Source organism: Squalius cephalus (genome assembly GCF_949319135.1).
Source record: "Squalius cephalus genome assembly, chromosome: 15".
NCBI classification, from domain to species: domain Eukaryota; kingdom Metazoa; phylum Chordata; class Actinopteri; order Cypriniformes; family Leuciscidae; genus Squalius; species Squalius cephalus.
The window spans coordinates 4,291,726-4,318,434 of NC_137136.1; the positions used below are offsets into that span (position 1 = coordinate 4,291,726).

Below are 26,709 nucleotides of genomic sequence, written 5' to 3' on the forward strand. Positions count from 1 at the left end.
GAGATCGGGAAATTATAGCTCTATATTGGGGCCTTTTGAATTGGGATTTATGATTATTTTATTATTATATATTATATTGTATTATATTTGTAAGTTATTTTTATAATTTATAATGTTATCATTTTATATACAATTTTTATATTATATTTTTAAACAAAGTTTTATATGCAGCTGGGTAGTTGACATGGCAAATGTCCTGCAAACATGACAAAGGCCTAAAGCACAAACCATTATGAAACTGATTTGCTAACATGCAATACTTCTATTTTATCTAAAACTATTTTTACATTTTGCTAAAACTTTTAGCTAATACCTCATCATAAAAAGAGTAGCCTAAATTGAAAAAAAAAAAAAAAAATATATATATATATATATATATATATATATATATATATATATATATATATATTTACAGAGTTTAAAAAAACAAAATGTTGAAAACTAAAGCGTGTGAAATTCCCTGTCGTCAGACTTAAGGAATTTTCTAGAAACCTTTTTTTCTCTGAAGAACCCTTAAGTTTCTTCAAGAACTTTAAAGACGGCCATCATTATCCACATCATAAAGGAATGACTTGAGATATATGATCAAGTTATTCCAATATACAACAAGATATCTGAGGATCTCTGACAAGGACATGTTCATCAGAGGGTTCTGTCAGTCTGAGGAACCTCGAAATGGGGAGTCACGTGTCTTGTACTTTTTACGATGACACTTGTTGCTCCAAAACCTTTTTGCAAAGCTTTTTGTAAACTGGTGTCGTTGCATTCAGCACATTTCAGAAGAGAATATAGTAAATACTGGGTCTTAACGCGATGTGTCAGACTATAACTATAACTATAAGTCGTTTTTTTGAGCGCAGGCCAGTGAGGATTTAATCGGGGGCCAAATAAGGACCCCAACCGCGCCACACAATGCCATCCGTGAAAAGCGAGGGGAGGGTCGGAGAAATGCAAATGTTCCTACTTTGTGCTGCGCGAGAGAACCTCCTCTGCCATTGACAACTGGCTGTTTCCATTCGGAGTGGGTGGAAGTTAGAAAATAATGCCAGTTAAGCGTTGCCACTTTCACACGGTCACCCACATTCCTTCAGCGCTCGAACGCGCAGCGCGACGGAGACGCGCGGGACTGACGCGACGCATCGCTGCTCTGCATCTCAGTCACACAGAGAAGGTAAGAGAGCTCTGATTCTGCCACTGGATAATCTCCAACTCAACATGCTGACTGTGCAACAAGTGCCCATGATGGGGGAAAAAAGAGCATGGGAACATTTTGATCTCAAATACCATGTTTAATATAAAGTAATCATTATTTTATGATGCTTAAAGGAAACCCTGCTAAAAAATAATAATAAAAAAAAGCCTAAGATGGTTTGCTGAGACCTTAGGACCATCAAAATGATCTTATACTGGTTTAAAGTATTATTTTAGTAGGGAAACTTTGTGGTGACATTACATACACATGCATGTTGGGAGAGAGCTTGGTTTTTATGTATTTGATATGGCTGATTAATCGGATTATATTTGGCTGTTTTGAGATGCCTAACAGAGATGCATTTACTGTTTTCAAATGTTATTTTGTGAATATTGGGTAAAATAATGTTAATTTCATTGCTACAGTTTTGTGCACCTCTTGTAATATATATATATATATATATATATATATATATATATATATATATATATATATATATATACATACATACACAGTACCTGTCAAAATTTTGAAGGCATTACTATTTTTAATGTATTTCTGTGATTCAAAGCTACATTTTCAGCATCATTACTCCAGTCTTCAGTGTCACATGATCCATTTCAGAAATCATTATAATAAGCTGATTTGATATTTCAAAAAAAAAAAGATTTTCATTTTCATTCATCAAAGAATCCTGAAAAAAGTATCACAGGGTATATAAAATATTAAGCAGCGCAGCAGTTTCCAACATTGATAATAAATCACATATTAGAATGATTTCTGGAGGATCATGTGACACTGGAGTAATGATGCTGATGAATATTCAGCTTTGATCACAGGAATAAATGACATTTTAAAATATATTCTGTATATCAGTGTTGCATTGACCTCCTGCTCTCCAGACATCTGCATGGGCTGTATCGACTACACTTGTTCCCAGAGCACTCTTGCTGAAGATGTTACGCTGCAGCTCCTGTTAATGCATCCCTTTACTCTTACAGAGACACTTGCGCTACTTTGCACGACTAAGCCTTTCTTAGGAAAATGTGATTATCTGCAGCCCTGACTCATGCATGAGAAAAGCTCCGCAACACAATAGAGGCGCTGGGAGTTTGTCTGCGTGCTTTCTGAGATGCTGAAGGGAGAATTATGTAGAAAAAGGACAGATTAGATATAACAATACATACATCTGCTTCATAATGGCCTGTCTGAAGAGAAGAGAATCCATTTACAGTGCTGATGCTCTGCTGGACGGCGACTGAGGCGTGATGTTTTGGATTTGTTTGCGCGTATAGCCCGTATTGTCCTATAATTATCCTAATCATGCACGTGATTCATTTATGTTGAATTTTTCTCAACTTGTGTGCAACAGCTTGGTATATTTTTGTTGGGTTCATTGCATTGACATCAAAGAGCGAGTTGAACAATTGCCTCATTCTGTCCTTCTACCCCCACTGTCTATCCCCAATTTCCACTTGATTAAGCTCCAAGCCTCTTGAGTTGAATCCACAGGGAAAATGGTTCACTAATTTTGGAACGGGACCTCCAAACAAAACAGAGCGACTTTTCCCTTTCCAATCTAATTTGAGTCTAATTGAATCAGGTACTATTTTCCCTCGCTCTGCATCTTGACCGGTGTATTTGAGGAGCGTCAGAAGAATAAAACCAAAGAAAAGAGTTAAAAGAAAGGACATTTTGCACATAAAAGTGGCATTTGTCCCTGTTTGCTCATTACTTGGGTAATGCAGTGTTTCATTTTTGACACAATGATCAAATAATCATTCAATAGCCGATGCTGATAGAGACCAGGATGGCATATGCACTTATTTTACACTCTTTATTACTCAATTATTCACAAGCATTTTTGAAAACGGAAAAGTTGGTACTGATTGATTTTGGTCCTCACCATGTTTGCTAATCAGCCAAGAGAGCGAGTTATCAGGCAATGACAATGTTACTTAAAAAAGAGCAAACACTGGCATATTAATCAATTTATTGGTTCATTGCTGGCTATTTTGTCCGTAAGTACTCCAAAGACGCTGCAATGCAAGTAATGGTGATTATCATTTGTTCAGTTCGTCGGGTGTCATTGAGTGAGAGGTAATTGCTGCCATGTGTTGTAAGTGCTTGTTAAGTGAATGATTGATGGCTGCAGATCTCACGGCGCATTAAATGCAGATGTTGTAAATGTGCTTTTAATGTTGCATTTCACATCTTTCAGAGCTTTTTAAATGCTGTTATAAACCCTTTTAGTGATCATTTAGTGATGTGGGGACATTTTACTGCAGATTGCATCTTGTATGTGTGTGATCTACTAAGTTACGCCCTTCATTTCCAGTATCTGCTGTGACACATTACAGACAATTTCACTCAGAGAAACGCAACTCGCATAATGCTTTGCAAATTCAGTAATCACTGGTAATCTTCCTCTTTGCTGAAGCTGCTTCATTTATTCATTTGTTTGCTTATTTATTGTGTTCTGCATGTATTTTCTTCTTCTGAAATCAGCAAGAAACTTTGCTAAGTGACGAATTCATACATGCAGATGATAAAAAGCAATGCATGAAATAAGATTTCAAGAGTTTCAAGAGCCACTTTGCATCTTTTTCACCAAACACTGGACAAATTCTCTGTTTCCTCAAGCAGTTGCTTAGCAATGTGCAGTTAGAAGTGGACGGGCGTCCCATGTCGGCGGTGACACGATGGGCTGCTTTTCTCCACCCGCCTCCTCTTGCTCTTCTTCTGGCCAGTGCAACAAGAATACTAATGCACTTCGGGCTCCGTCTACATTAATCCTGTTACATTTGAAAACAGTGTTTTCGTTTCGAAACGCTTTCTGTCCACACTAGCATTTTCAAAGGTTTCTCTCATCCACACTGAAACGTCGGAAAACACTAAATTCTCCTTACTTCGCATGCGTTAAACCTCATAAAAGCTCACTGAGATGATACAGACATGATCATTTATTTAGCAAAATATATTCACTGATGCATCCAGGTCGCACTCAGTCACCATGTTTGGTCTTCAATGCGCAGGTTTTGCTGCAGGACAGCAAATGTGAGTACATTTTCTGTCATCTTTGCAGGACTGCGATATGAAGAGTGTACAAAGTAACATATCTTTAGCAACAGTTTGAAAGTGAATGGCACTTAACAGACACATACTATTGTATAAACTAGTATAAACATCTGTTAGTTCAATATGCGTCACATGACTTAACATTGTCATCGTTCTCCGTTTTCACAGTTCTTTCTAACATGAAAATGGTGTTTTTTAAATGTATCCACTTGCGTTTTCAAAAAGCTATGTTTTTTGCAGGACAAAAACGCCATCTCAGTGTAACAGAAGGCCAAAATGGAGAGAAAAAGATGCAGTTTCAAATGAAAACATTTTAGTGTGGGCAAGGCTGAAGACTGGGAATGGAGGAATATGCATGTAAACATCAAACTAGCCCTCTCTACAAATTTTAGTCTGTAGTTTGGAGAATTTTCCACTTGAGCGTTAGTTTTTGGTGGCGGTGTCTCTTTGATTTGGCTTTTTTTTGTGTGTGAAAAAGCTTAGAAAGCATTGCAGAGCCATTAGATGATATTTAATGCCCCTCATGAACTTTTATATTTAATATTCTTGGTCACCACGAGAGTTTTTGAATATGCTTTGCCAGTCCGTTTGTGAATTCACAGGCATGTTTTTGTATGGAGGTGAAACCAGTTTCAGACAGTCTTCCAAAGCTGATGATAAAGAACATATTTAGAGCTGTAGAGTTAATCGAGCAAATGTTTAATGACTACTTATAATGACTAAATCCACCAAACATTGTAGGCAGCATTTTTCAGGTTTTGGACACAGCCAAGGATTTGTGCCTCATCCATCAGGATTTTTTTTGTCATAGTTAAAGGTGAACTTGGTTTCTTTGCAAAAATAGTGACTGTTCATTGTTTTAGACAAACGGATAGTCCTGTCCCAAAGCCGCTCACACAAACAGATCAATGTTAAGTCACAATGTTAAACATTTCGTGGACTTAAACAACAAAAATTATACTTATAGTCTCTGCTTATAAAACTGGCTCACGAATGAAGAAGAAATGACACACTTAAGTCTGTTCAAACTGACTCGCTCTCTAAATTGTAAATCCTCAGAGTCAGAGGTGGTTGTAGTATTCAAACATACTGTACGTCATCAAGTGTATTTTTGGCATTTAGCACAAAAAGACCAAACTCTACAGGGATCCATCTTGAACAAACACTTTACCAAACAGGAAAGAGCCATTACAGAGATAACTGTGCAAATGATCTAGTTTACATAAGAACAGCCATTATGTGACATTGTGCCCCTAATTTTTGATTATAAAGTTTGTCAAGTTTTGTTTGGTTGCAACAAATCATCATTTTAGAATGATTTCTGAAGGATCATGTGACACTGAAGACTGGAGTAATGATGCTGAAAATTCAGCTTTGATCACAGGAATACATTACATTTTAAAATATATTTACGTGGAAAAGTTATTTTACATTGTAATAATATCTCACAATATTACTGTTTATACAGTATTTTTCAGCCTTGATGAGAATAAAAGACTTCTTTCAAAAACTTTCACCACTCTTAATGATTCCAAACTTGAGTGCATAACCCTAACTCTAACTGAAACCACACAGGTATCTCCTAAAGTGGGACAATTTATGCTTCATGCAATCAGTACAGTATCTGAGCCATTAAAGCCTAATTGGCATTTGACAGTTTGACCTCACTGTTATTTACACTACAATCATCATGACTTTTATGTTTTTGCATTTGGCAGACGTTGTTTTCCATTGCATTCGAGGTATACATTCCATCCGTTCAAAAGCATGTGAATTATCGTTTATAAGAGGGAGGTTTGTGCATCTGGTTATGCTTGGTTGCATTAGCAGTGCTGCTCGTGCCTCAGTTTTGAAGAACTTCTCTTGAGATAGGAACTATCCTCTGGAGAGGAGTATAATTAACCCAAATGAAAACAGGAAGTACCTCGCCCACGTGCTCAATCTGCATCCCTCCCTACGGGTGTTCATTTACTCCTCTTGCCTTTATGTTGCGACATAGGACGAACTCAAGGGAGCGTGTCGTGTCTCAGGCCTCTCGCTCATTTCTGAGCCTTTACTGGAAATGCATGGGGCTGGTTTCCGGAAACACTCTTCAATTATCTCCCAACGTTCACAAGTGGAAATATATACATGCTCCTTTCATGCTGTTGAATATTTCTAGGGATGCACCGATATGAAAATTGTAGCTGATACAATAACCGATAAATTGGCCAATAAATCTAATTCCAAATTTTATATGTAATTTTTGAGAGCCTGATTAGAAAAACAAAAGCCTCAGCATTGAAAGCCATATCCCATGATAATTTTATGGAGCCCATATGACAGACTTGCGCTGCACATGTTGCATTTAACCAGATTTTTCTTTTTGAAGTGATTGCAATCATATTTCAAGCAATTCACAACCATTATGGCGAACAGAGTGTCTCAGCTGAAGGAAATAATACATTATTTATCGGCTTTAATATTTTATTGGGCAGATAACGATAACATTAAACATTTTAATATGTCGACGGGCTACCGCTACTGATATGGGGGCCGATATATCGAGCATCCCTAAGTATTTAAATGTGAAACAAATTCAGGTAACAGTCTTAGGAGCTATTCACACACAACTAATTTTTACAAGCAAAGGAAATGAGATTAGAGATTGACGGATATTGATTTTTCATAACGATACCAATACTGGTTATTTGCATGTTTAATAATGCAAAACCGACCTTTATTTATTGTTTTATTTCTGTTTTTGGCACAATGATACACTGTAAAAAATAATTCTGTAAAAAAACAGTAAAGTATTGGCAGCTGTGGTTGCCAGCATCATACCGTAAAAATACGGCATGTTACTGTTAATGTTTAAACAGCTATATGCTGTTAAATTACAGTTTCAGACTGTAGCTGACAAAACGGTATTTAGCTGTTAATTTAAAAAACAGTAACATAGCGTATTTTTACGGTATGATGCTGGCAACCACAGCTGCCAGTAGTTTACCGTTTTTTTACAGAATAATTTTTTACAGTGACAACAGCACTGAACTAAACCATTTTATTTAAGACTTATGTCAGAACTGTAATTTCTGTAATTTCACTCCCTCCTTGCATACAAATCAAAACATACTTCTACATCGATAAATCGAGGAGTCTGTAAAAGTGCAAAAAATAAAGTGCACTGTCATAGTGAATCCGATATTACAAAACCGATGTCCGATTATGGAAAAAATGCTTAAATATCAGGGGCTTAAATAATAGTGGTTGTTCTCTTAAAGAGATTTGATTTTCTAAAAGCTGAAGCTATTTTAACTTTGCGCTCCACACTTTTAGAGCGGCATGTCATGCAAGAGACACTGCAAAACACGCAAGGTGCGAGCGCAACGGTCAAGCATGTCTGTCTAGAACATATGTACCAGAAAATCAATAGAAAAGTAGCGCAGAGGAATGCAAAAACACCCCTTCAAGTTAGTGATATCACTAATAATGGTAACATCTTTAAAACAAAATAATGTCTAAATTAAATATCTCAAAATTCCCCAAGTTTGTCAATGTTTTTGATTATTTTAAGCATCATTTTTACAAACACGACACCCTAGCTTCAAATTTTGCATCAGAAACTGTCGAAATGTAGTTTCTTTTTTTATTTGTCCTTTATCAGAAATATTTGAGAAATGCAATGGTTCAGCTTTTCTTTTCTTTTTTTAAAAAATATCCACAAGCTTATTAATGTTTTTGTTTTTGAAGCATGACTTTTCTAATGATTTGAGCAAACATCACCCTTAGTTTCTGTGTAATAGTTTCTTTTCTATTTGTCCTTTATCAGAAACATATGAGAGAAAGGCGATACTTCTTTTTAATATCCCCCAGTTTTGATCATTTTTGAACCATGATTTGCTTGATTTGAACAAACACATCACCCTAGTTTTGCATCAGAATTAGTCAGAATTACATCAGAATTTTATTAGAAACTTTATCAGAAATATCTGAAAGCTTTTTCTTTTATATCCCCATGCAAATTTGTTAATGTTTTTGATCATTTTTTAAACATATTTTTACTAGTGCACACAGAGATCTGAACAAACAACACTATAGGATTAGTCTTGCATCAGGCAATATTAAATTGTAGTTTCTTTTTCTATTTGTCCTTTATAAGAGAGAATTTGCTAAAATGCAGTTTTGTAGTATTGCTTGAACTTTGCATATAGGTCAACAGATGAGTCACGTCCACAGCTTCTCATAAACTACTCCAAACCACACTGACATTTTCTGTGACCTGAAGAAAACGCCCATCTGAGATATTTACAGTCTTTCTGATTTGAATGCGGGACTGAAACTCTACTGTGGAAATCTACCTGTTCATTCATCCATCTCTGACTCACTTGCTGTGAATGTTTCAAAGCCTTTAGCAAGTTTGTCCTGCATAAATTCTTCTTGCATTGGCCTGTAATTTTTGTCCTTTCCTCAGTAAATGAAAGACTCGACTAACCCTAAGCTTAACAATCCAGGTGTTTGATATATAGCTGCCATTAGCCTCTCTTCCTTCTCACCCTAATCGCAGCCTTTCAAAATCGTATCCCTGGACTTATCTTATTATCAATCATGGCATAGTTTGTTATTAAATATGTGCATCTATTTGGTTTTACTAAAAGAAATCCTATTCAAAATGCATTTCTTCAAATTGCTTAGAATCAGTATAAAAATTAAAACAAATTTATTCTGTTAAAAAGTATAAACTGGTTAAAATGTGGAACAAGCAATATTCAGTTAAAAAGTATGAGATTGAAAAATATTTAATTTATTGAAGATAAATATATACCTGGTTAAAACCTGGTTAATAGTTTAACATCTTTACTGTTTCATGTATGACTGACAAATATGCATCATATTAAGTTTATTAGTGTATGTTATAACTCTGTAATCCAAATGCATGAAAATGTTACAGTATGTGCAATCCATTTATTTATTTATTTTATTTTTTTGCGGAAGTTTAAAATTAGTAGTTCATCCAAAAATGAAAACGATATCATTATTCACTCATACTTCATTGATTTCTTGCTTTCGGTTTGATCATTGCAACTGGTTCTGGTCTCTGTTGAGCGTGGAACAGAGAATGAGATTTGCAAGATTTTGATTGAATAACAAATATTAACATGGATATTGTCACACAGACCTGAAATATACAGCACATGTGTTGTAATGAGGTCTGATATGATTGCCCTTTTGTTACTATGAAGTGAAGATTCATGGATGTGTTCAACAGGTTTGAAACGACATGACGGTGAGTAAATAATGACACAGTTTTCAGTTTTTGGGTGAATGAGTCCATTACGCTACTGACTGGTGGTCTCTGATCTAAAGCTCAGACAGGTTTTTATTGATATGAAGGAGGAGTTTTGTCTAGTGTGGAATGCACACCTGCAGGTGTTTGCTGAGTGTTTCCTGTAATCCATGTGACAAAAGAGCCTGACATCTGGTCTCATCTGGGCTCAGTGAGGGCGAGCTGCTGTGTGTGTGTGTGTGTGTGTGGGTGTGTGGGTGTGTGTGTGTGTGTGTGTGTGTTCCACTGCTCAGACTACTGTTCAAAAGTTTGAGGTTGGTAGGATTTTTTAACGTTTTTGAAACTCCTGCTCACCAATCAATGTTGAAAACTGTTGTTCTGCTTATTGTGGAAACCGTGATGCATTTGTTTCTGGATTCTTTGATGAATAGAAAGTTCAAAAGAATAGCTTTTATTTTGAAATAGAAATCTTTTAGGCCAGATTTACCAAACAGGGCAAAGTAGCGTGAGAGCGCAATCCCATAAAAGCGGCGTTGGGAGTGTAAAGTTCAGCGCTTGATCTACTGACGACACACACATTACAGAACACAGACACAGCCGGATCATTTCCATAATGACCAACACAATCTAGAGCAGCGCAAATTACAGTCTGGTTTAAGACATGCTTTTTTGGGGCGTTAAATAATGGCGCAAATACCAGTAAATTGACGAGTGCAAACCTTAGTAAATGACCTCGCATGATTCATTTAAATACTCTCCTCCCATACATTTTGCATCTGAAAGGGAAACTCATACAAATGCAAATGCAATAAGTTCAGCCGCAAAATAACCCTGCTTTTCAGCACTCATTTTTCACTGCGTGTCTTTAGGAAATAATTTTTTAACACCTAAAGAGGGTTTGCGCTGGAGCAAGCTGTTAGTAAATCTGGCACTAAATGTCTTTGCTGTCACGTTTGATCAGTTTAATGCAGCCTTGCTGAATAAAAGTATTCATTTCATAAGCAAAGTCTTACTGACCCCAAACTTTTGGATGGATGTGTATATATTTACACATACGGAGGCTCCAAATGTGTTTTGACACATAAGTCACATTTAAAAAAGGCCTGAATTTTGTCACATTAGATACAAGAGGTTGCACTTTATTTTACAGTACTTGCATGTACTTACTTACCTAGAAAGATCTGGGTAATATACAGGGGTTAAGGTTAGGTTCAGGGTTAGTACCTAGTTATTACCCAGTTATTTTAATTACTGTAATAATAGTATGTACATGGGAAACAGGACTGTAAAATAAAGTGCTACCATACAAAATATCAATCCAAGTGGCATCTGCAAACACTTGATGCTAAAGGTTTTTACTTTTCTGAGCCACTTTTAAAACTAATTTTAACCAACTGGTCTCAAGGTCATTTTTTGTGGTTGTCTGAAGTCAGTTCACGCAAGTGTCCCATTCAGCAGAATAACCACAGGTGTAGTTTAACTATTCAATTATTAAAGGTGCTCTAAGCGATGTCGGGTGACGTCACGTTCGAAGTATTGTCAAACAAAACGGAGGCTAGCTCGACCCTCCCTCCCCCTCATCCCGTCCCCTCCCCCTCCCTTCCGTGCTTCCTGAAACAGTCATGACCCATTTAGAAAAACCAGACTGGATTTACACACCTGTCCAGCAAAAACAGAGCCACCTGAATGTCGGATTGGAAGCCCTTCTGCCGGCAGAGTTCTCGCCAGCTTTTGAACGCTTTTCCGATGTAAATTTGGGACTTCGCGCGTTCCTTCTCCTTTTCCCTATTCTTTGTTATTTGTTCATAGGAACGTCGTCTCTATGGTTGTGTGTCGGCCATATCGAAATTCAAGAGAATATAATTGTAACGTTAGTCGTTGTCGTTGTCTAGGACATCTCTCCTCTAGCTAACTTCCCTCTTCATGCTTCTCTCTCCTCCACCCCCCACACCCCCCTTCATGTGCGCGCGCACTAACCCCCCAACCCCCACCCCCAAATAATTTAGACCTCATTTATGGTACTAATCTGACCAGTCAAATGACCTCCATTAAGAATCTGTACTTTTGAATACATTTTAGTCATTTAGCCAACCTTAAGTACATGCTTTCTTTTCGAAACACCATTCTTTGAAGACAATGTGGATGTGAAAAAGGGGTATAAACCTGGAGAATGGACTGCCGTTCATCTCAATGCCCATTTCACCTTTAAAGGTGATGATACACAGGGCAACTTTTTGAGCAATGTTGCTGGGCAATCTTGCTGAGCGATTGTTGCTTGGGCACTTTCCCATTGAAAATGGGCAATAAAAATCCAACTGGATAATTTAGATCGGTCATGGGCCCTGTGTCTCATCTGGTTGCCCGTTGATGGCAACATTGCTCAGCAGCATTGCTCAAAAAGTTTCCCTGTGTATCATCACCATAAGACTTAAAAATGCAACGAAATATAAAAAGTAAATAAAACTATGAAAACAAAATAAATTCATATTATAAAAAAACAAAAACAAAAAACATGGAAATAAGTTCATATGAAAATAAATCATTTCAATTAAAGGTGCTCTAAGCGATGTTGGGTGACGTCACTTCTTGTTGACGTTCGAAGTATTGTCAAACAAAACGGAGGCTAGCTCGACCCTCCCTCCCCCTCATCCCGTCCCCTCCCCCTCCCTTCCGTGCTTCCTGAAACAGTCATGAACGAGTCGAAGGCTTTTCCGATGTAAATTCGGGACTTCGCGCGTTCCTTCTCCTTTTCCCTATTCTTTGCTATTTGTTCATAGGAACGTCGTCTCTATGGTCGTGTGTCGGCCATATCAAAATTCAAGAGAATATAATTGTAACGTTAGTCGTTGTCGTTGTCTAGGACATCTCTCCTCTAGCTAACTTCCCTCTTCATGCTTCTCTCTCCTCCACTCCCCACACACCCCCCTTCATGTGCACGCGCACTAACCCCCCCAACCCCAAATCCTTCTTGTCGGTTATTGGCTGGAACACTGTTTGTTATGTTTCGCGGTCCAGGCTGGGCCAGTTTGTTTTTGTTGCCGTTTGTGGAGCCTGGGCTGTCTACAGAGACCACGTTTTTTTACAGTGTGTTCAGGGGACAGGCAGGTAGCGGAAGTGAGGAGATGTTTGCTGGATGTGACAAAATGTTTTTGGCCTAAAAACACGTGACATCGCTTAGAGCACCTTTAAATTAACTATCAACATGATCCAAAACGTTTAACAATTGAATTAACCAGAAATGAAAGTGTAATTCAGTGTGTCCGAAATCGCATACAGTCGCATATAAGTAGGCACTACATTTGAATGTGAACTAACTTCACAATGTTCTATATGGTATGAATATGTGTAGTATGAACAAAATTTGTGAAATGATTTACTGAAGATGAGTTGTGTGCACTTATTTGCTATTGTGAGAAGGATTAACATCCAGCATGCTTGCTTTACCGTTATGATGACCCTATCGTTTTTCTCAAGATAATGTTCTATAGTAAGTGTGCTCACTTCAATGCTTTGGCACAAACCCCTGCAGTCACACTGCGATAAAATACTGCCGGACAGTACGAATGGAAGAAAGATGGAATAAACAGATTAGCCGAGAGTGTCACGCCCCACTGAAGACTTATCTGAGGTTTGATGTGTTCCTCAGGCCAGCCGGAGTGAGTGATGAAACATGTGGCGTGTGTGTGGTTAGACAGCTGTCGGCACAGTCCAGCGCTTCGGATCAGACGACTGTGAGGCGAAGGACAGCGACACGAAGGTGAGCGTTGCTAAAGTTTCAGCTTTTCTTGACATCTTTATTAAATGTCTTGCTTTTATTCAGTTTATTTCAGTTTTAGTTATTTTAGTACTTCAAGTTAAACTAAAAGCTAGCTGACTAGCTGAAATAAAATACGTTTTTTTATTTTTTTTTATTTAAGTTTTTTTAACATGTATTTTTATTTCAAGTAGCAAAATATATATTTATATATTTTTTTGTTATGGTTAGTTTCAGTTAACTAGAGTATAACCCTGGTGGATTTATTTTTCTGACATTTTTCTGATTTTCTTGTTTTTTTGTGTGTTTTTTTTATTTGCATGTCTATTTTATATAACTTAAACATCTTTAAAACATTTTAATGTATATTTATTGTGTCCGCAAAGGGAAAAAGGGAAGATTATGCTGCACAAGATCCATTGCTTCCACATATACATTTTTCATGTTTGCCAGATATTTTCTTAAAACTTACGGTAACACTTTATAAGGTCCCATTAGTTAACATTTGTTAATCAATTAACTAACAATGAGCAATACATTTCTTACAGTATTTATTAATCTTTTGACGTTAGTTAATTGTTAGTTAGTTCAATTGTCATTGTTAGTTCATGTCAGCTCATATTGATTAAATAATATTAACAGATACAACTTTTGATTTTAATAATGTGTTAGTAAATGTTGAAATTAACATTAACTAAGATTAATAAATGCTTTAGAAGTAGCCTATATTTCATTATTAGCTCATGTTAACAAATGACAGAAAAATTGAAGAAAAATTCTTCTGCTTTATTTTTTGCTTCACTAATATTCAAAGTGTCTAGGACTTGGCATGGCTTTCAGAAACTAAGGCTTCTCCCAATGTTATGGGTAAGATTAAAGTTGCACTTTTCTTCATAGATGTTCACTTTGGCACTGTTATTTTGTGACTACAAGCTGTGTTTACTGACCTTTACCCTCAAGTCTGAACTCTGCGTTTGGGTCAAGGTAGTTTTCCTTCTCCTTTTGGCCTGTGTGTGTTGGATCACATTCCCAGAGTCAAACCTCAGCTGATATCACAAGAGTGTGTGTGTTTGTGTAACGTGAACCCTCGGTTCTCCAGCCACCTGTGCTTACGGTATAGAGAAGACAGTGGGCTTTGTGTTGGCAGGTCTGTGTGTCTGAACACACACACTCGGCAGGGGGCGGCTGGATGACAGGTGCGAATGATCCCTGGAGTTCCTCTGCGATAAAATACTGTGTGCAGTGACAACTGAGAGCCACCATGTACACTACTGGTCAGACGTTTCTGAAAGAAGTCTCTTCTGCTCACCAAGGCTGCTTTTATTTGATCGAAAATACAGTAAAAACGGCATTATTGTGAAATATTATTACAATTTAAAACAAGTGTGTGTTATATTTTAAAATGTAATTTATTCCTGTGATCAAAGCTGAATTTTCAGCATCATTACTCCAGTCTTCAGTGTCACATGATCCTTCAGAAATCATTCTAATATGCTGATTTGCTACCAAGGAAATATTTACCACCAAGTAAGATAAAAAAAATAAAAAAATGCAAAAGTGACAGTAAATACTTAAAATGTTCCAAAAGATTTCTATTTTAAATAAATGCTGTTCTTTTGAACTTTCTATTCATCAAAGAATCCTGAAACAAAATGTATCACAAAAATATTGTGCAGCACAACTGTTTTCAACATTGATAATTATCAGAAATGTTTTTTGAGCATATTAGAATGATTTCTGAAGGATCATGTGACACTGAGGACTGGAGTAATGATGCTGAAAGTGAAAATTCAGCTTTGATCACAGGAATACTTTACATTTTAAAATAAATTCAAATAGAAAACAATTATTTAAAATTGTAATAATATTTCACAATATTTCTGTTTTTACTGTATTTGTGATCAAATCAATGCAACCTTGGTGAGCAGAAGAGACTTCTTTAAAAAATATTCCAAGCCAGTGGTGTAAATTGTAGTTTCGTGTAGCCAGACGCTTGACTGCCAGTTAGCATCATTTTCTGTCCAAGAACTGACCACCCAGAGTGTTGAGGTTTGGCTGGTTAGTCTCGGCCATTAACCCCTGCTGGTAAATACCGTAACTACACCATTAACCGTGGTAAAAACAAAACAAACTGTGATCAAACACATTTGAAGGTCTTTTTGGTTACTACTTTTGAACAGCCATCAACAGAAATTATTATTCAAATTAAAAATGGGTCTGATCACAGTTTATTTATTTTTTTTATTTTTTTTTTGTCATGTGGTTTAGACTGGCATGAAATAGACTGGCATGAAAAAAACAACAACAATAAACTAGCAGAATATAGAAATCTGCAGCCGGTTGCAACAAACCACTAAAGTGAAGAAACCCATTAGTGATAATACCATACAATTATAACTAAGGCCTTTCTTAACTTGCTTGTTATGCAAGTTGTAATGGTTTGTTGCTGTGTCTACTTGCAAACAACTACTCAAACTTTAAGATTAGGTAATATTGTTATGCATTTTAACTTTTACCCCCCGGTTTCACAGACAAGGCTTAAATCTAGTCCCGGATTAAAATGCATGTTTGATCTGTTTTAAATGAAAGCAACTTGCACTTGCATATCTTAAAATATGTCAGTGTCATCATAGTTTTGTCTCAAGATGCACACCAGTAATGTGTTTTTCTAAGGCACGTTTATAAAAGATACTTAAATGTCCTAATTGAACTAAGGTCTAATCCTGGCTTAATCTAAACCCTGTCTGTGAAACCAGACCTTTTCCTCTATTCTTAAATTAAATGATTCAATTTTGCAACAATGGCTGTTTTAAATGATTTCTTTGATTGAAAAGAACAAATAGTTAAATATCCAGATCTTGTGTATATGGAATACTGAAAAAAAAAAAAAAGCCAATATAATGTTTTCAGCCGCGTGGCCCGGTCCAGCTGTGGGAAGGGGTGTGTGTTTTTAATGAGCATCTATTAGCTGCATCGTTGAGACTGATTGTTTGCGACTGAGATTGATGAATGTTTGAGTCTGTCCTCACCAAACACTGAAAGTGTGGTTAAATATAAACCCTCAAGCCTCTCCCATTATCTCCATGTGGTCTAAACACTGTTTGACTGGGAGGTCAAGTAGTTCCCTTAGAAGGACACACTGCGGGTCGGTGTGTGTTTTCTGAATGTACACTTATTCTTGACGTTCTGCTTCCCAAAATACACAATGCACATTCGGATCGGACCTGGTTAGGAAGAATGCAATTTCTTTATTATCTAGGTTGTAGAAAAATATGATTAAATACAACATCTCTTAAAAAAACTATCATCTCACACGTCTCATTTTCAGAAAATATCTCAAAATTGTCATGAAGTCGACTCTATTTGTTTCTGTTTTTACTTCTCTTAAAGTTGTGTAGGAAAAAAAAAACATTCTCAATTGTTTCATAGATAGAAATGTGATTAATTAGAGAGAAAATGCTGAAGTCTTCTGCTTCTCAGCCCCACATGTGTCTCATCTGCAGTCTGCAGGAATTGTAGGAGAATCATCTGAGACACTTACATTGAGCATTGGGCTATGGACGAGCAACCTTTAAGCAATATTGAGTCTGTTTCCCAAAATACACAATACACACTCAAACTGGCTCTGACTAGGAAGGAAAAATCACCAATGCAATCTCTTTAATATCTCAACCGTTTCATAGACATTTTTTTAAGAGACAGCAAATTGAGTCTTTGCTTCTCAGATTTTCTCATTACAAAAAGATCAGGTCATCTCAAGTGATGTCTCTCTTGTACAGTTTTAAAAAAATCTCAAAATTGTCTTTCTGACACACTTAAATGAAACTGAACTCCATTAGCTACAGAAGAACAGCCTCTAAGCAATAATTATGTTTTTCTAAGTCTGTTTCTCAAAATACACAATACACACTCGGATCTGTGTCCTTGGTCGAGTCGTGTCCGTCTGATATCAGGCTTCTGTCTGTGCCGGTCACTCCCACAGCAGAGAAAACTTGATTCCCAGACCGACTGTGTGTGTGTGTGTGTGTGTGTGTGTGTGTGTGTGTGTGTGTGTGTGTGTGTGTGTGTGTGTGTGTGTGTGTGTGTGTGTGTGTGTGTGTGTGTGTGTGTGTGTGTGTGTGTGTGTTTCTCAAGGCCGTGTGAGGTGCTCAGAGCACTAATGTCTCTCTCTCTCTCTGCCTGACGTCTGCAGACTCACATCTACAGGATCTAGAGAGGATACACACACACTGACCGCTGCATGTAGAGATTCACCTTTGTGAGTAAATTCTGCTTGATATTTTAGATTAATAGCATATCTGATGGAATCAAATCTGTCTTATTTGATTAGTTTGATCGGCTGAGTCCTGTTCAGAGATGTTGTGAAATGCTCCTGCTGATACACCATTACCTGGCTGATGAATTGTGTATTCTGTTTATGAATTTATTGAACATTGGTGTCTTCTTGCTGTTGTAATCCACTTTAAGCTGTACAATTCAGCACTTGTGATAACATTTAGAAAGGATTGTTTATTGCCTGCTACTCCCTGGGAAACACACATCTCCAAAAATACACAGCGTGTGTGTATGGTTATGTTTGAACACACTGCAATTTACAAATTCAAAAGTTTGGGGTCAGTAAGATTTTAATTTAACATTTTAAAGTCTCTTCTGCTCACCAAGCTGCATTTATTTGATCAAAAATACAGTAATATTGTGAAATATTAAAACATATTAAAACAATTTACAAGAATGTATTCCTGTAATGCAAAGCTGAATTTTCAGCATAATTTCTCAAGTCTTCAGTGTCACATGATCCTTCAGAAATCCTTTTAATCTGCTGTTCAAGAAACATTTATTATTATTATCAGTGTTACAAACAGTTCAAAAGACAACATTTATTCGAAATAGAAACCTTTTGTAACATTATAAATGTCTTTACTGTCACTTTAGATCAATTTAACGCTTCCTTGCAGAATGAAAGTATTCTTTAAAAAAAAAAAAAAAAGGTAACACTTTATTTTAAGGTGACGTAGTTACTAGTTACTACATGTATTACTATAGTAATAACAGTAAATTATGCATAATTACATGCAACCTTACACCAAACCCTAACCGTAACTCTATAGTAAGTACATGTAGTTAATTAATATTACTCAGTACTTATTTGAATAAGTACAAATTAACTACGTTACCTTAAAATAAAGTGTAACCAAAAAAAAAAAAAAACTCACTGACCCTAAATTTCTGAATGGTAGTTTATTATAATGACTAATGTTGAAACCCTCAAACTGACCAGTATATGAGTGCATTACTAGTTAATACTCCTCTGAAACTCTAGAGAAATAATCAACATCTTAAAGAGATCTCGTGTGTGATGTTTCTGTATGGTCTGTGTTGTATTCAGACGTATCGCTTTTGTCCGAGGATGATTGACACCGGCAGTGAAGAGAGCTTTTAGGGAATCTGCAGTGTTTTTGCCACGAGGTCATCAGGAAGTGTTGCAGTAAAGCGCGGGTGGCCTGCAGTGAGATCAGGGTGTCACATTCCACAGCAGGGTGAGTGTGTGTGTGTGTGTGTGTGTGTGTGTGTGTGTGTGTGTGTGTGTGTGTGTGTGCAGGACAGTCCCGTCCGGGCTTCCCCTCCTCGGCAAACACTGATGTCAAACTGACCGGCATCTTACGTCAGCACACGCCACATCTGTCAATCAGAGACGCTCATGCCATCTCAAAATATGCCAATGCTCCAACTCAGTGCGCTGACAAACAGGTGACAGCTTTGTTTATTCTCAGCATTTAAAGACAGATGCATTCTGATTGGCTGTCGAAGTTTTTAGCATTCATCAGCTGGAAAAAAAATCAAAAATTCTCTGTAAGTATTTCCAATTATATTGTTTCTCTGTGCCGTTATGTTGATAGTCGTGGTGTGTGGACTTCACTATTCTGTTAGGGTTCGAGTGATTTTTATTTACGTTTACATTTATGCATTTAGCAGACGGTTTTATCCAAAAGAGGAGCAAAAGCATTTTGTTAGAGACCCAACTATATTCATAATATACAATGCCAGGTTTATTAGAAGCAAGCTAGAGAAGAGGAGAAATGCAGAGAAGAAAAATAAGTTATTTTGTGTGAGTGAGTGTGTGTGTGTGTGTGTGTGTGTGTGTGTGTGTGTGTGTGTGTGTGTGTGTGTGTGTGTGTGTGTGTGTGTGCAAATCAGCATAGGCCTATTAGAGTGATTTCTGAAGGATCATGTGACACTGAAGACTGGAGTAATGATGCTGAAAATTCAGCTTTGATCACAGGAATAAATTACATTTTAAAATATATTCACATAGAAAACAGCTCATTTAAATTGTAATAATATTTCACAATATTAATGTTTTACTGTTTTTTTTTATCAAATAATTGCAGCCTTGGTGAGCAGAAGAGACTTCTTTCAAAAACATTTAACCTGGCACCAAATGATAGTAATAACACTGAAGCAGCAGCCCTAATATTCTTACTTTAAGTTTCTCATTCTCTTCAGAAGACAGATTAGAAATGAATGTTGGCAAGTAATAGTCACAATCTCATTAATTCCTGACAGAGCAGATGTTTGGCTCGAGAGCTGTTTTGAGTTCGCGGTGGACTGGTTATCTCGCACACTTGAGTTATGATTATGGGAAAGCGAGCGGGGCTGCTGTGCCCGTCATTGGACTAATTTGTGTTGGTGGTGTTATCAGATGGTGGCTGTCACTGGGGAGGGTCTTATCTGTTTTTTACCATCTTGCAAAATGGGGTTTCTACGTTCGAAGAACATATTTTGAGATATTTTCAGCAGCCGTTTTTGAAAAACAGGAAACAACGTGACTGATGTTGATGGCAGATGCTTCTGTGTGTTTTATTCCTCATTATAATGTACCTGTATGCACAAACAAATGTTGTTATGCTTCTGTGAGCATCTGTTAATGAGCGGGAACATAACACAGACTGATTTAGCAGGATCATATTTTTATTGTTGGTTGAGTTGTTGTTAAGCCACCCGAGAGTGACAGAGAATAACACTGTGCACAGCCTTGAGTTGAACACCTTGGTGAACCAAAGCAGTGATTATAGATTAGACCAGCTACTGTGTAGAGACACTTTACCTCTTAACCCAAGATAACGTGCACTGCATGCTGGTCTGTAATACACGTTTGAAAACCTGGAATTAAACTGAAATGGTCTGAGAATAATCAAGACATTACAACTTTTTTTGAGCACAAAAGCATGTGTGTGTGTGTGTGTATATATATATATATACTGTATATATACAGTGCTATGCATAAGTGAATACACCCATGCTAAAGTTGACTAAAAAGAGGAATAAAAAATCATATTTTGGAAATTGAACGTCATGCCTTAATTTAAAAAATGAGGAAAAATCCAACCTTTAAGGACACCAATTTTCTTTGTGAATGAATAATGTATCGTAAATAAATAAATGTTCTTCCTTAAAATACATGGTGCATAAGTTAGTACACCCCTATGTTAAATTCCCATAGAGGCAGGCAGATTTTTATTTTTAAGTATTTTTTTAAAAAAAATTTTAGGATACTATGCATCCTGATAAAGTTCCCTTGGCCTTTGGAATTAAAATAGCCCCACATCATCACATAGCCTTCACCATACCTAGAGATTGGCATGGTTTTATTTCAGTTAGCCTAAAAGCTAGTTTGATTTGCATTGAGAGATGATCTTATGGAAAGTACCCCATGCCAATCTCTAGGTATGGTGAAGGCTATGTGATGATGTGGGGCTATTTTAATTCCAAAGGCCAAGGGAACTTTATCAGGATGCATAGTATCCTAAAAAAAATTTTTTTTAAATACTTAAAAATAAAAATCTGCCTGCTTCTATGGGAATTTAACATAGGGGTGTACTAACTTATGCACCATGTATTTTAAGGAAGAACATTTATTTATTTACGATGAGCTTGATAAAAATGATCATTCTAGAAGAAAATTTCAGATGGCACTTAGAGGCTTTTGCATCTGAAGTCTTCATATATATATTTAGTGTGATTCCATTGATTCTGTTTGTTCTGGTGGATCTTCAGGATTATATATACTACTGGGGTTCTTCAGCAGGAGTTTTGGTAATTAAATTTGATTTGTTCACTTGATCTGTTAAGTATGAAGTTGAAATCACTCTGTGCTCCTGTAATTTAACTGTATATGAGGCTAAACAAGTTCAGTCTTGACCTGCTTGTGAAGAACGGCCCCCTAGTGGAGAATAGGATGAATTATCATTAGACTGGATGCCTGAAGAGATACTAGCTCAGTGTTTATTAAAACCCTGAAATAACTCAATCAGATACTAGAGGCATTTCCTCTGTTGTTGTTTTTTTGTCCACTCGTTTATGTAGTGCAATTTCAATATGCTGAAACAGTGCTTTTATTATTACATTTACTTTTATGCATTTGGAAGACACTTTTATCCGAAGTGACTTACATTGCATTCAGAATCTACATTTGATCAGTTCTTGCTTTCCCTGGGAATCAAACCCAGGAGCTTGGCTTTGCTAGTGCCATGCTTTACTGTTTGTCATTATTTACTGATTCTTTATTGTTTCAAATCTGTAAGCTTTTTTACGTGGAACACAATATGAGATTTTATGTCTTAATTCGTTCCTTTTGCTCAAACTGTAGAGCTAGGTCATGGGTTTGATTCCCAGGAAATGCATTAACTGATCAAATGTAGACTTTAAATGCAATGCAAGTCGATAAAAGCATCTGCCAAATGCATAAATGCGAATGCGTATTTTTCATATAACAGTCGTTCGTAGTGACCATTAATGATAAAAACGTCAAAAAACACCAATAACAGTTGTCCATAAAACTTGTGCGCAATATTCCAGGAAGTGAAGTGAACTTCTGAAGTCATACGACAAGTTTGTGAGAGGAACAGAATCAAGTTTTTGACTTGTATGGTGATTTTAGTGTAAGACGTCACTACAAACTGTTGTTGAATGGAAAAGAGCTGCATGAAAATTGAGGGTGAATTATTGCTTAAATTGGTTGTTTGGATTCAGACGACAAGATTATGATAAACTGTGGCAAATATTTACACAACATATTGTGAGATCAGCTAAACCTAGACTTAAATCCTTGCAAATCTCTGAGATGTGTCGCAGTGACTAGTGCTGTGTGTAAAGAATTCAGCTCTTCTAAATATATCCTAACATGATTACCCATACACACTCGCTCCTCTGTTTCATGTGATTCTCTTGGGTTAAGATGATCTCTCTGTGAGAGATGTGTGCTTCAGGTGTACAGATGTTTAGGGTGGTAATGGATGACTCTGACATGTTTGGAGTTACACATTCCGTCGCAGTGTACAGACATGTTCATGCTTTCCACACACTCAGCACAGGTGTGGCACACGCGGCAAAACCTGCAAATAATCATGTTTTACTTTTTCATTAACTTTTCTTCCAATCAGATTGTGAATTAACATACTCAATATATTTCAATTTAAGTGCATTTAACACAATTGTGTACAAGAAAATCAAAATCCAAAGTTCCGCTAACTAAGTTTGCTTTTTTTCACGTTTCTGGTATCTTAGGTTTAGATAAGATAACCTATATATGATTTTGTGTCAGTTCTGGTTTAGGGATTTAGATATTTCGATAACACTTTAAGGTCTCATTTGTCTCATTAGCAAACATAATGAGCAACATGCTTTTATTAACCTTTGTTAATGTTAGTTTCATGTGCATGTTAGTTCACATTAACCAATGCCAACAGATACAACTTTCGATCTTAAAGTCTAGCAGTAAATGTTGAAATTAACATTAACTTAGATTCATGCTTTAGACATATTTTTCATTGTTAGTTTATGTTATGCAGTTTACTTATGTTAACAATTGAAACCTTATTGTAAAGTGTCACCACTATTTCTCTGAAAATGCAGAAGAAAACTCGAAAGAGCTCAGAAGTTGCTCTTTTATTGCTCAGGAGATTTAATGGAGCTCTCACTTCAAAATCCTTATAGATGCAAGCGAAAGGAGATCATTTGATGATAAATGTTTTAGTTCACATTGAGATCTTCAACTCTTGTGCACAGTTTGAGACATTGTTGAGATCTTAACTCTGGAGGACATTGTGAGATTCCTGGGGTCTTTTTTTCTTACCCGAAACATTTAAGACTTAAGTGTCTCCATTTGCTCTCCATTTAATCTCAGTGCTGTCAAGGAAAAACAACTGAAAAATGAATTCTTTCCTGTGTTAATATTTAGATTCTCATGAAAAGCAGTTAAGACTTAACAGTCTCCAATTTCTCTCCATTTAATCTCACTGTCAAAGAGAATCAATCAAGATATAAGTGGTTTGTTTTGAATTTTCTTATCTATGTGAATATTAAGAGTCTGTTTGCTCTTCATTTATTACATATCGAGGAGAATCAGTCAAGATGTAAAAGATGTTTGCTTTGTTTTTATTTACTACGTGAATATATATATATATATAGGTTTAGATATATATATATTATATCTAAACTATATATATATTTATATATATATATATTTATATATATATATATATATATATATATATATATATATATATATATATATATATACACTCACCTAAAGGATTATTAGGAACACCTGTTCAATTTCTCATTAATGCAATTATCTAATCAACCAATCACATGGCAGTTGCTTCAATGTATTTAGGGGTGTGGTCCTGGTCAAGACAATCTCCTGAACTCCAAACTGAATGTCAGAATGGGAAAGAAAGGTGATTTAAGCAATTTTGAGCGTGGCATGGTTGTTGGTGCCAGACGGGCCGGTCTGAGTATTTCACAATCTGCTCAGTTACTGGGATTTTCACGCACAACCATTTCTAGGGTTTACAAAGAATGGTGTGAAAAGGGAAACACATCCAGTATGCGGCAGTCCTGTGGGCGAAAATGCCTTGTTGATGCTAGAGGTCAGAGGAGAATGGGCCGACTGATTCAAGCTGATAGAAGAGCAACTTTGACTGAAATAACCACTCGTTACAACCGAGGTATGCAGCAAAGCATTTGTGAAGCCACAACACGCACAACCTTGAGGCGGATGGGCTACAACAGCAGAAGACCCCACCGGGTACCACTCATCTCCACTAATAGGAAAAAGAGGCTACAATTTGCACGAGCTCACCAAAATTGGACAGTTGAAGACTGGAAAAATGTTGCCTGGTCTGATGAGTCTCGATTTCTGTTGAGACATTCAGATGGTAGAGTCAGAATTTGGCGTAAACAGAATGAGAACATGGATCCATCATGCCTTGTTACCACTGTGCAGGCTGGTGGTGGTGGTGTAATGGTGTGGGGGATGTTTTCTTGGCACACTTTAGGCCCCTTAGTGCCAATTGGGCATCGTTTAAATGCCACGGCCTACCTGAGCATTGTTTCTGACCATGTCCATCCCTTTATGACCACCATGTACCCATCCTCTGATGGCTACTTCCAGCAGGATAATGCACCATGTCACAAAGCTGGAATCATTTCAAATTGGTTTCTTGAACATGACAATGAGTTCACTGTACTAAAATGGCCCCCACAGTCACCAGATCTCAACCCAATAGAGCATCTTTGGGATGTGGTGGAACGGGAGCTTCGTGCCCTGGATATGCATCCCACAAATCTCCATCAACTGCAAGATGCTATCCTATCAATATGGGCCAACATTTCTAAAGAATGCTTTCAGCACCTTGTTGAATCAATGCCACGTAGAATTAAGCCAGTTCTGAAGGCGAAAGGGGGTCAAACTTAGTATGTGTTCCTAATAATCATTTAGGTGAGTGTATATATATATATATATATATATGAACATTTTCCCTATATTATGCGAAATATTGGGGATTGAAATTTGGTAACACTTTACTTGAAGCCTTTTATATATAGAGGTATTCATAGTCCACATTGTAATGCATTGTATCTTTTAATAAATAATAGTTAAAATGCATTATAATATGTGCAGATTACTTGTTACCTCTGAAATTGGTTGTTTGTCATGTGATTTAATGCATTATGCTTTCTAAAGGTGTAACAACTGAATTATCCACGAAATCATACATTACAAGTGAAGTGTTCCATGAAATTCAAAGCAGATTTATTGTTTCTTTTGAACCTTTGGAGTTTGTGTCAGCTTTAGTTTTTGGGATTAGCCATTTCCCTGACAAGATTTAGAGCAGCACTATTGTAGTTGATTGACCTGAGCCACCAATGGCATGCTGATGTCTTCTTTTTTCTTTTTTCCCCTCCTTCTTTTACAAAAGCGACAGCATAAGCTGAAACCCTAGTCCATTTGTTTTGTCAGGACAAAGAGGAGGAGAGGGGGAGGCTTTGGCCAGTCTAAAGTAGGGGGTAGTAAAGGTTTGTTCCCCTGCAGGGCAGTTGTGGACGGGGGTGTTGTTGTGGTTTGTGTGTAGCTCAGATCGTGTGTTTTCTCAGTGCTAAAGGAAATTGCATCAGTATGCATTATCCAGCCGGGAGGAGGGCCGTAGCCGAGCTCGCTGTCTGCCTCTCTCTCTCAAACGTCCCATTAGAGCCGAGAGACGCCAGCTGACGTAGTCATGGGTGCAGAGGACTCACACTGCTCAGTGCATGGACTTACACTGGATTAATCAACTAAACGTATTTATTTATTTAGCGTATTTATGTTTCTTCTTGTATCTTGAGTGCGGACGCTGAGCACTATGCACTCCAGAGTGAAGTCGCGGAGCTGTGATAATTACCTGAGTATAAAGGTAAGCGCTGCACTGGTGCGTGTTACGCTTGACACCCTCCCTCCAAATCACAGGTATCATTATGCTTTGAAAAAGATTATTAAACTTTAAATTAAGAAAGCATTCACCACTTTTCCATTGGGATTGTGACAGTCCTATCAAACAGGAAAACAGTTTTTCCTTAGGGAAGCTGGTGTTGGGTGGAAAGTATTTCGTTTTCTAGTGTTGAGGCACTTTACTTCCCTTACAGTCTATATTTCTATAGGGCTTTATACAGCTTTACAGTAATAAACAGGAAAATAATGATGCAAACTTCATTAAATATGAGACAAATTCTGCTGTAAAACAATCAAGTTGTTATTCAGCTCAGTTCAGAAAGCACTGACGGTATCATGGTACATCTATATTCACATTTATTTGTTTAGCAGAGGCTTTTATTGAAAGTGACTTACAAACTAGGAAATGTCATGTTCATATATTGATATATATTATTACCATTATTATTTTTTGATTGTTTTTTTGTTTCGTGTTGACTTAATTCAGTTCTAATATTAGGGATATAGATCCGTGATTTGTGGAAGAACATAGTTAGCAAGCACAGTGTTAACAGAAGTTTGACTCAGGTAATGAGTGGCATTAGGACTCGGCTTGGGCTTTTGTGCAGTAATCCACACATCATGGGAGCGGCGTCTTGAATTGATCCCTC

At 36.9% G+C, this 26,709-nt stretch overlaps 1 protein-coding gene across 9 annotated transcripts in view; it reads left to right on the plus strand.

The window, feature by feature from the left end:
- Positions 1-764: 764 nt before the first annotated feature.
- The window catches only part of plekhg4b (pleckstrin homology domain containing, family G (with RhoGef domain) member 4B), a 70,306-nt gene continuing 44,361 nt past the window's right edge, over positions 765-26,709 (plus strand). For 2 of the 9 annotated variants that reach the window (XM_079895120.1, XM_079895116.1), the window contains exons 1-4: positions 765-1,171; positions 13,183-13,293; positions 17,483-17,548; positions 18,677-19,038. Coding sequence is in view for 2 of the 9 variants with exons in the window: in XM_079895115.1 (XP_079751241.1) it covers positions 25,974-26,024 (51 nt within the window). In the remaining 7 variants the exon portion in view is untranslated. Of the gene's footprint in view, positions 1,172-13,182; positions 13,294-17,424; positions 17,549-18,676; positions 19,039-25,626; positions 26,025-26,709 lie in introns of those variants that run through there. The other 7 variants (XM_079895122.1, XM_079895119.1, XM_079895121.1 and 4 more) reach the window with 5 other exon arrangements.